Genomic DNA, 10,399 nt, shown 5'->3' with positions numbered 1-10,399 from the left:
AATGTTATATTAGGATCTCGAAGATACGAGGAACGAACCAATACTTTGTCCATTAGCTGGTTAGTGGAACAGATTAGGACACTGCCAATTCCAAACTATAGTAAGAACTGCACCAGATATATCAACGATGCTAATTGCCAAGTCCAACCAAGATGCCAGAATCAAATTAGGCACATGATTGTACTGTCGTTCGTGCACTTGACACCGCTGGTAATTAATTAAGTACTCTATATTGCCGTATTGCTTGCTTAAGTCATTGCTTACGAGATGATCAAATCTGGACTGGACACCTTATTTTCCCAGAAAGATACCGAGACTAGGGGCACTTGTGTCATTTGTGTGGGGATAATCGGCTCTCTTTTCCAGCAATAGTTTATTTACTAAGAGCAAATACATTCCTTCGTATCATAAGTCCTGATCTTGGGATGAAATAAAATCTTCCTTTTCCAAAAAAAAAAGTATCATGAGTCATCTCATACAAATTCATGTATCATTTTTTATGATACGAAGGAGGAATGAAGTGAGGGGAAAAAAAAGTCATCCATAGATCTTATGTAGAGCCATGTAGAATTTTACGATGTAAAGAAGAAAACGGATAAAGGAAAGAAGTCAATGTCTCGTGAAACAGCCGTCTTGTTATATAGTCTATTAAGGACTCAAGATTATATAGCACTACATGAAACTGCCTAACATCGATGTATTTTCCCTAAGAAGAGCAACAACAGTTTACAACGACAGGGCCTAAATATCACAGGGCGAGCAAAGAGCAACAAACGAGAAAAAGGAAATGGTCGACTAGTAGAAAGAAAATGGGGGAACAAGAAGACATCAACGACAACTAGGATGAAGAAATAAAGATGGAATGACAACCGACTACAGAGGCACAAGAGGTCCCAGACATCGAACCACGACTAGGACGAAACAAGGCATCCAGGGCACGAAGTTTGCAAGACACTGACTAAACATTAGCAGCAGCTATTGAAAAGCGGTTCCAAAGGGGAACTACAGATGTTCAAAGCAAACACAAATAATTCGCATAAACATTAGCCTACCCTGTAACCAACGGCAGTATTAATCACTGCACCCAAATAGCTGACTGATGCTGTATCAATCACGCACTCAACTCAAAATGAAAAGCCGTCAGACCAGCAGCGACTGCATGATAGCAAGTGTACCAAAACAACCAAGAAGACGCATGTTCTTAGCACATTCGCTACACTTTGAAGCCTTCATTCATAGATAAACTCATGTAAAATTGTCGCCCAGAAACTAGGGATCTACTGTCAGGGAAACCTCTGTGACCATACAAGAACTCGAAACACTGGTAACTAGTTGCCTGCTCTATCAGTGAATGCTACAACAAAGACACGCTATCCGATGATAGCTGCTGCAAGTGAAGGAACACTACAACACATACATAGACGCTTTACCACTTCTAGCGCTACATAATTCAACTCAAGGAATCCAACATCCTCACATCATTCTTCTTGCGCCTGCAGCGGTGATGGCTCTTCTGCTCCCTACATAATTCTTCAACTCAAGGAATCCAACATCCTCACATCATGCTTCTTGCGCCTGCAACGGTGATGGCTCTTCTGCTCCCCAAAGTTATTGTCACCATTGATTTTCATTTTATTCATATCTGCAATGCAGGGGAAAAAGAACCGTAATCAGCAAAGCTTCTAGGAGCACACAGATAAAGAGCATACATTGCAACATAGTAAAAATATAAATCCAAAATCGAAGAACGCTTCTGGTTGTGGCAGCTGCACAGATAAAGAGCATACATTGCAACATAAAAAAATAAATCCAAAATCCAAGAACGATTCCGGTAGTGGTAGCTGCAGGAAACCAATACCATTATACAAGGGCCATGAGTTCATGATAGCATGATCACAATTGCACCAGACATCCACCAATTTTAGAAATAAAAACTATCTTCAGTCAGTTGACTGCAGCAAACATAAGGACTAGCCATCTATCCAGAATGGTACAAGTGTATGACAAGTTAATCTTTGCAAAAAAAACAACATGTCCAATTCTGAAAGTATGTCAAAAAGATTTTTTTTTCCTTAAATCCTTAATCAAGAACTAATGTAGCAATTTTGATTTTTTTTCTTAACTCTTACTCTAGTGTACAAGCGCATTGAATTACCAAATGCAATAAGGCATTAGACATGTATGGAACAACAGTATTTCACATTGAAAAAAAAGTGTTGCAACAACCCTTCCAAGTCATGGAAAATGCACAATTGCTAGTTCGCTACCTTGTCACGATGGGCTGACAATATCAGATCAGAGTTACATATGACGACCTGGCTTCTGGGCAGGTGTGGAAGAGTTTGTTTCTTACTTGTTCCCTCAAAATAAACTAGGAGTAAAGGAAAAATTAAATGTTTCCTCAAAGGGAGGTCAAATTTGATTGTCATGGCTTCCCATCTATAGAAGACATGGCATTATCATTCACTAGCAATCAAGAACTAGCCAAGCTACCCAGTGGCGGATCAGAAATGGAGTAAAGGAAGGGCTTAATAATGAAAGGCCAAAATCTTAGTAGCATTAAACTAAATGGTACAATAGATGTAACAAGGAACGCAACCAATAATACCAATCTAAAATGCTCAAGAAACACTTATTAGAGCAGCTGTGGGTAGAAAATTACCAAAAAAAAAAAGATTTATCCAACCCCAGTTTCTCGATACATGAAATTGCTTTCTCAGCGACTTCCCAGCATTTAACCAATCCCAGAATATATTCGAACAAAAATTGCTAAGAAAACTGAAGACTCGAGGAACATTCCCAAACCCCTAACTGATGGATTAGCCAATTCTGTTATTTTCATTAGCGCAGCACAAGGGAGGGAAGCTGCAGCTCCCAAACCAAGCAAATTCCAGAGCTCAAGAATGAAACAACAGAATAATTTGGGAGGGAACAGCAGAATCTTGCCACAAATAATAAAAGGATTAGCTGGTGCCCTGAGCCCTTGTCCTGAGCCCTTGTCCCCTGACAATGTGTCAACTCCAGCACATGCACCCTGCAGGCTGCAGCGAAGCCGGTGGCCTACTTGGGGCCTGGACGCTGCGGTGCTGCCTGTAGGGCCACTGAGGGCACAGGCCACCAGACACATGTCCCCTAACAATGTGTCAATGGGTGGGGTCTGGGAACAAGAGCACTGCCAGCTGCAACACGAAAAAGAAGAAGCGCCTACAACGGTGAAGACAAATCGAGGCAGCGAGAGCGACAAAAGCCTTTGCATGGACGAGCTGCTGTGCACAAGCTGGGGCTGGGCCTCCTTAAATGGGCTAACATTACATGGAGATACTAAGTGCTACTCAGAGCTCTACGCCTCTATTTGCCTCTGCCATTCTATGACTCGCTTCCTTTTTGCATATAGTATCCCCACTCCCTTTGGCAGCATCTAATAATACATAACTTAATTTGAAAGCCATATTTCGACCCGGGCGCTTTTGGGATGCTTCTAATAACCAATGAATGGCGAGTGCTCTTCCTTGTTTAGATCTTATTTCAATAGGAACTTTCTGCGTCTATCCTTTTTTATTACATCTTATTTTTATTCCTATCTTGGGAGTTACTCTACGTATTGCCCCTTCTTCAGCCATGTGCTTGAACTTTGCTGTGCTGCTAGCCTGCTACCATAGCACCACCCAAGCCAGTGATCCAGACATTAAACCATCAATTTCACACAATTACCCTTTCAGATCTTTGGCGCATGCATTAACTTGGTCCATTTTTCTGAAGTTTCATGGTTTAGTAGCCTCAGGCAGAGCTGTGTTTCCAAAACTAAATAAGCGGGCAAATAAAATAAAAGAATTCATGAGGAATCAAACTGAACGCAAAAGCAGACTTATGGCACACTATTCTTTCAGATGAATCTGGAATTAACGGTACTTACTGTTATGATCCTTAGATCATTTGGAGATAACCATTGCCAAGAAGATGGCCAGGCAAAGTCGGCGTGGAGGGAGACTTGAGTAATTTTGGGGAATTGGATTAATTCTTCTTCATTGCCTGATTGAAAGGAGACACCATCCCATCCTTACATAGATGAGAGGAGAGTTGACACCGAAGAAACTAATCTTTAGAAATAAGGAAGTAACCTGATCTAATCTAATCTCTTTCCTAATCCTTATCCCTTGCCGTGAGAGGCAGGTGGACTGACCCTCCGGCCACCCATAACACATCTCCACCCATTACGAGCAGCTCGCCCACGAGCTTCTGCAGACCTTCTTAGGAGGACTCAACTCATGGTTAAGCCTTTTACATCTCGGCTTAGTTTTGTTATTTGAAACTAAAACACGAAATAAAGTTGGACTCTTTATTGGTGTCGTGTCCCCAATCGTAGGTGAACCCCATCCTGAGGCACAAGGATGATGGTGTGCCACCTGTTGGAGGGCAGAGTTGCAACCTTTGGTGCTACTGGTTCCATTGAGGTGTCGTCTCATGCACTACAGACCACCACACCAGGAGTTCAGCAGGCAACAACATTCCTCCTGGATCCCATGGGAATAGCCTGACAGTTGGCTTCATGTGGGCTGAGGAGTGGAGGATGTAGCAGCCCACTAGTATGCCGGGCCTGCCCAACAAAACCAAGGTGGGTGCCAGAATAGACGAGACGGCCGCCGCAATTCTTGACAAAGATTGAGCTGCCATCAGTGCTTGCCGTTGCGTTGTGCTGGTCGATCGCCACGCAGGGAGGTTCCATACCCAGACCTCTACTTTCAATTGGAGCCGCATGAAGTATAGGTGAGTTCAAGCAGTGGAACATGCAGGCTGCGATTCGCCATGGCGCCAGGCTGAATGGCACAAGCATCTTCCGCACCATCCACAGGGCATGAAAGCCTCACCCTGCTGCCTGCAGGCGCACCGCTGCCTGCTCCTGTCATGATGGCCACGTGAGGGCTCTAGGACAGACAGCAGGATGCTGCTCCCCACGGAGAGACTGCACCAGCCGGCGTGCCAGGAGTCCACAGAGTGTTGTCTGCAGGCATACTGCTGCCCAGCGTTCACGCTCCATCTTTGTGTCGATCCAGTCAAGGAGACGGAGGACCAGTGCGGAGACATGATGGAAGTCCTCCGAGATGTGATGAGCCCCCTCAGCGAGGGCGTAGAAACCGTCGGTAGTAGAAGCCATGGGATTGGATCGAAACCAAAGCAATCTGATACCAGATGTTATGATCCTTAGATCATTTGGTTATAACCATTGCCAGGAAGATGGCCGGGCAAAGTCGGCGTGGAGGGAGACTAGAGTAATTTTGGGGAATTGGATTAATTCTTCTTCATTGCATGATTGAACGGAGACACTATTCCATCCTTATATAGATGAGAGGAGACTTGAACCCTAAGAAATTAATCTTTAGAAACAAGGAAGTAACCTGAAGGGCAGGCCTGGTGCAGTGGTGAGAGCTGTCTCACTGAGTCACCAGGTCGTGGGTTCGAAGCAGCCTCTCCGCAGATTTTGCGGGGGAAAGGCTTGTCTCGGTTTATCCCTTCCCCAGACCCCACTCGTGTGGGAGCCTCCGGCACTGGGTCTGCCCTTTAAACAAGGAAGTAACCTGATATAATCTAATCTCTTTCCTAATCCTTATCCATTGCCATGAGAGGCAGGTGGGCTGGCCCTCCGCCCACCCATAAGGCTTACCCTAAGACAGCTCGCTAAATGTTACTTGCAAAAAAAAATAGTAGATGAGATATGTCGAAAATTCAAATGTAAATGAGATTTCATGCATATCGAAGCTAAATCTTGAAACAAATGGAAACATCGGAAAAATGTATCAACAAAAAGACACCCAACATAAGAAATCCATATCAAAATGAACCACATCGCTGGATTGCAACAACGGAATATTTGGTCAGATTGCATAAACCATTAAACCCACTAGGAGTGTCCTTGCTACCAGTTTCAAACAGGGTCAGCTTTGGCCTGATTAAAATTGCAGTACCACAGGATCAGTCTCAGATATTTTGAGGGAAAGGGATCAAAAAATGTGCATGTTAAGAACATACCATGTACACGCCAACCTAAACAAGAAATCATTTTTGGGAATTCATTGTTTTGTTTACATTAGTTACATTAGTCCAATCTGAAGCTCACAGATCTCAATACAGATCAAAAATAGGTGGAACATAAAAGAAGTCTAGAGATAACTATACATGTACTGACATTCATATAGAAAGCATGCCCCACGCCAGACCAAATTATCTCAGGTAACACTATACTGATACTATACATGTACTGACATGCATATAGAAAGCATGCCCCACACCAGACCAAATTATCTGAGGTAACACTATACTTCCTCCATCGTAAATATAAATCATTTTAGGCTTGTCCCATGTCAAGTGTTTTTAGCTTTGACCATCTGTAGCTAAAAAATCATATAGATTGACAAAATAGCATTGCTATTACTACATGAAAAAAATACTCCCATAATATATACTCACTCCGTCCCAGAATGATAAGCGTATTTTGTACAGGGAAAAGTGAAATTTTACAAACTTCAACCATCAGTTAGTCAAGTTATATACAAGTTTAGGACATGAAACTTGCATTAATATATTTGCATTCAAAGTGCCTCTGAAATGATATTGATTATTTAGCAAATGACAACATATTGCAAGAGAAATTAAGGGTCAAATAAATTTTGTACAACTTTTCTCTGATCAAAATACGCTTCTCATTCCAGGATAGAGGGAGTAACTCTTTATATTCGAAACAATATTTTTTATAGATACTTCTAGTCAAAGTTCCATCTTGTAGGTCACATCAATGCCATGAAAAACAAACATTTGTGATCTTGTTATAAAAAAATATATATTTGTGACCAGGAGTATAAAGGAATATTAATCAGGCATAGTCATTTTGTCAGCCATACAACTACAAGCATATTGTATGGGTATTCGGTAAACAAATGCATTTCCCCTAAAAACTGTTTTGACTCAACTAATCCACCGCAGATATTTATGGTCAGACATCAACACCAACAAGCGAGACTAACAACACATTACGGGAGCCAAGAACAGATGAGCGCGATGACCTAGAATTATTTGATCCCAAACAAGAAATATCCATCGACACCAGAATCTCAATCTACAAAGTTAACAAACGAAGATGTTCCAACAAACATATTCTAAATCAAAGTGCACAAAGTAATGCTGCCAACAGTGCCAAAAGCTAAAAGCAGTGACTATCCAAAGAATTGAATTCAAGGACGCTTATCACCTCCAATCACCCCGCCCCAGAACAGCTGCTGCTTCCCATCCTCCTCCTCTTCGTCGATCTCATCTCCATATCCCAGCTCCACGTCGCCACGGTACCCAGGTTCGCTCCCGTACCCAGAATCGGCGGCCGCTGCCTCCGCTGCAGCGCCGCCACCACTCCCGGCACCAACCCCACCAACGGGCGCCGGGCCGAACTCCGTCACCATCGGCACGTCCCTCATCCGCATCTCCCCGACATCCGACGCCCACATCTCCCCGCTGGAGTCAGTGGCGCCGCCGCCACCGGCGCCGCACGTGAAATGGAAGTCGGAGCACGTGCCGGATCTCCGGCGGTCGCTGCTGCGGCCGGACACGGACCGCGAGCCCGCACCGCGGCGGCGCCGCTTGCGGAGCCCGAACCAGCGGAAGGATCCGCCGCTACCGCCCCCCGAGGGGGCAGGCGTCGGAGTCTCTGCAGGGAGGCGGGCCGAGGAGGGGGGAGCGGTGGAGCGGTCCGAGTGACAGGGCTTCTTGTGGAAGGGGTGCCAGGAGGCGACTGCCTCGGAAAGGACGAGGTGCGGCGGCTGGTGCCGAAGCTGCGGGGCGCGCGGTGTCATCGGCGCCGGAGGTGGGGACGCATCGGGGTTTGGGTTGGGAAGTGGGCACGGTGGTGCGGCGGATCTCATTTTGCCCCCGAGGGAAGGAATGTTTGATTTTTTTTAAATGACAACGTACATGTGTTTTAGTAAAAAAAAAATCTCTTCTTTCAACTGTAGTCAACGTGACGGAGCGGATCGCAGCGTGTCCCAAGAAGCGGGTCCCAAGAAGCGCCTGCCGACTGGTCGTACGAGTGGACGTAACGTGACTGAGCGGGTCGTAGCAGCAGAGGTAGCTGCCGACTAGGAAACTTTTTTTTTTCTGTCCTTATATAGAAAAAAATAATTTTTTTGTAACATGTGGAAATGTGATCTCATGATTTATGATTATAGGTAGAAGAAGGCTGGAGGTAGAAGAAGGATAGAGACTATTAGATCTTAATTCTATGACTGCAAAAAAAATTCACGTGTTGAAACTACATAAAACACATGGTTATTAGATAGACAGACTCTTTTTTTTCTACTGCTAGAAATATCAGTTATAAAAAAATTGCAAAAAGCAGAAAAGGATAAAATAGGAAACTTTTACTACTCTCGGTAGACGTGGGTCTAGCTTCGACTCCAACAGCACTAATTTCTACTGCACAATAGACAACAACACTGTTTGGCGTGCGTCCAACCTCGACTCCAACAACATTGTTTTCTAGTGCACAATAGACAACAGGACTGTTTGGCATGCGTCACTTTGGCTCAGCCGGAGCGGCAAAAAGTATTCTCTGCCTCCTTCCAAGAATCATTTAAAGAGGAGTCATCCTAAAACATATTCAACTCTATCTATCTATCTATATCTATTTTACTTCATATCTATCTTTCTACCTGCCTATCCTATCTATCTATCTATATCTATATTTATATATTACAAATAAAATAACCTAATTAGTTTCTACCCCCCTCATATCTTACTCATTGGATGCTCTTTACAAAAACAGATCTAATGCATGAAAACCATCCAACCATATGCGACAGGTTGATCTAGATTGTTACGGTTGATATAGCCATTTACAAATAGTTGTATTTGTAAGTGCAAACAAGCTCTAAGTGGGTTTTGGTGATGTTGATTATACAATTAAGGAACTAATTATATTTGTTAAGTGTTGACATCTAATTAATCATCGTGGGTGCATGACATGTAAAAGGAGACCCCCCAAAAAAACTCGAAAGGAATGGTTTGGAAGCTCAGTTGGACTAGTTTAAATCCATTTTACCTTTTAAATTTGAATATAGGACAAGTCATACTATAAAGGGAATATCACCGATATGCTGGGATGAACCAAGTGCTCACAAATCCATAACAACACACAAAACATCTAGCGTAACACAGCCAAAAGGTAACCATTCATATCTTTTGTCTTGCGCGGAACCGCGCCAGGTTCCGCACCATGGAGCCTCCGTGTGTTATGGGTGGAGCCTCAACGATCTGTTTGTCGACCGTTTCTATGGGAGCACAGGGGTATTTATTCTTCCTCCTCTCTCCCTCTCCCAATGAGCATCTTCCTCATTCATTCACTCCAGCCGACTAGCATTATTTCTCTCTCCTCCATTGAAGCTCCCAACCATCAAGCTCTAAATCTGAGTGGTTCCTTGTGGTGATTGGCCTTGAGAGAGATGAGAGAAGATCAAGCTCCTTCCTATTCAAGCACTTGGTTAACCCCTAGTCGCAGGTGGTTTTCATTACTCTTGGAGCAAGGTTCCTAGCCGGCTAGAGGTTGCCCATGTAGCACTCTTAACTTTTTGAGGTGCTCCAAAAAGTTTGTATTACCCCGATTAACTTAGTGGGACCCTCAAACTCACTACTTTGGTGGTGGTCTTGAGAACAGATAGGAGTTGGAAGAAACTCCATACCTTTGTGTTGGGGTTATAATCCTCAGGTGTCTCAAGACACTATTAGTTAGCAGGCCGAGCGGACCCACTGATACACCAGCTAGTGAAGGCCCGAACGACAGAGGCCTAGCTGAGCCAAGTGAACTAGGCTGGATGCCAAGTCCAGGGTCAGCCATGACCACTCCCTTCTTCCTTAGCCGCACGACGCACAAGGGACTCATGACCTCTCTATCAGTCCCGACCCCAGGGGAGGGACGGGGAGAGGTCAAGCCTAGCTGAACGTGCTCGCTCTAACAAGAGTAGGCACGCCGCATTGACCTCGTAAGGACCGAGGGGACAACATGTCACCTCGGTCCGGTTAGACGCCATCCCTACGCCACAAACAAGACAACACCACCCCAGTAGTGACAGTCGGTACGATGCCCACCATCCAGATACGGCCTGATAAGACGCATGTATGATCCTACCCACTACGGGAGGGGATCCACAACGAAAGGCCTTGACTTAGAGGCCAACCAAACCGGTGGGAGCCATGACCCCAGCGCTCAGAATCGTGGCCACCAGCTCCACAAGCCAACTAGGTGATCGATGACTTGGGGTGGCTACCAACTCCTGTACGACGCCCTAGGAAACCAGGAGACGATGACGAAGACCACGGCGGAGACCACGTCGCACAGGACAGCTAGCGAACCATGTCGTGCCTA

At 44.6% G+C, this 10,399-nt stretch overlaps 1 protein-coding gene across 1 annotated transcript; it reads right to left on the bottom strand.

Moving 5' to 3' along the window:
* Positions 1-809: 809 nt before the first annotated feature.
* Positions 810-7,910, bottom strand: LOC136461947 (uncharacterized). The gene is made up of 2 exons (XM_066461340.1): positions 7,241-7,910; positions 810-1,642 (listed from the first exon to the last, which is right to left on the bottom strand). Exons 1-2 carry the CDS (start codon positions 7,902-7,904, stop codon positions 1,533-1,535), a joined length of 774 nt encoding a protein of 257 aa, XP_066317437.1. The 5' UTR covers positions 7,905-7,910; the 3' UTR covers positions 810-1,532.
* Positions 7,911-10,399: the final 2,489 nt, after the last annotated feature.

This window comes from Miscanthus floridulus, chromosome 6 (genome assembly GCF_019320115.1).
Source record: "Miscanthus floridulus cultivar M001 chromosome 6, ASM1932011v1, whole genome shotgun sequence".
NCBI lineage: Eukaryota > Viridiplantae > Streptophyta > Magnoliopsida > Poales > Poaceae > Miscanthus > Miscanthus floridulus.
Note: the sequence above shows the minus strand (reverse complement) of the source record. Positions and strands in the feature narration are given on the sequence as shown.

What these genes read in the sequence shown, in the direction of transcription:
- LOC136461947 (XM_066461340.1), bottom strand. Translation starts at nt 7,904, where the DNA reads ATGAGATCCGCCGCACCACCGTGCCCACTTCCCAACCCAAACCCCGAT. An exon ending in CTGGGGCGGGGTGATTGGAG is followed by an intron (nt 1,643 to 7,240) that starts GTGATAAGCGTC and finishes CCTGCATTGCAG; the next exon opens with ATATGAATAAAATGAAAATC.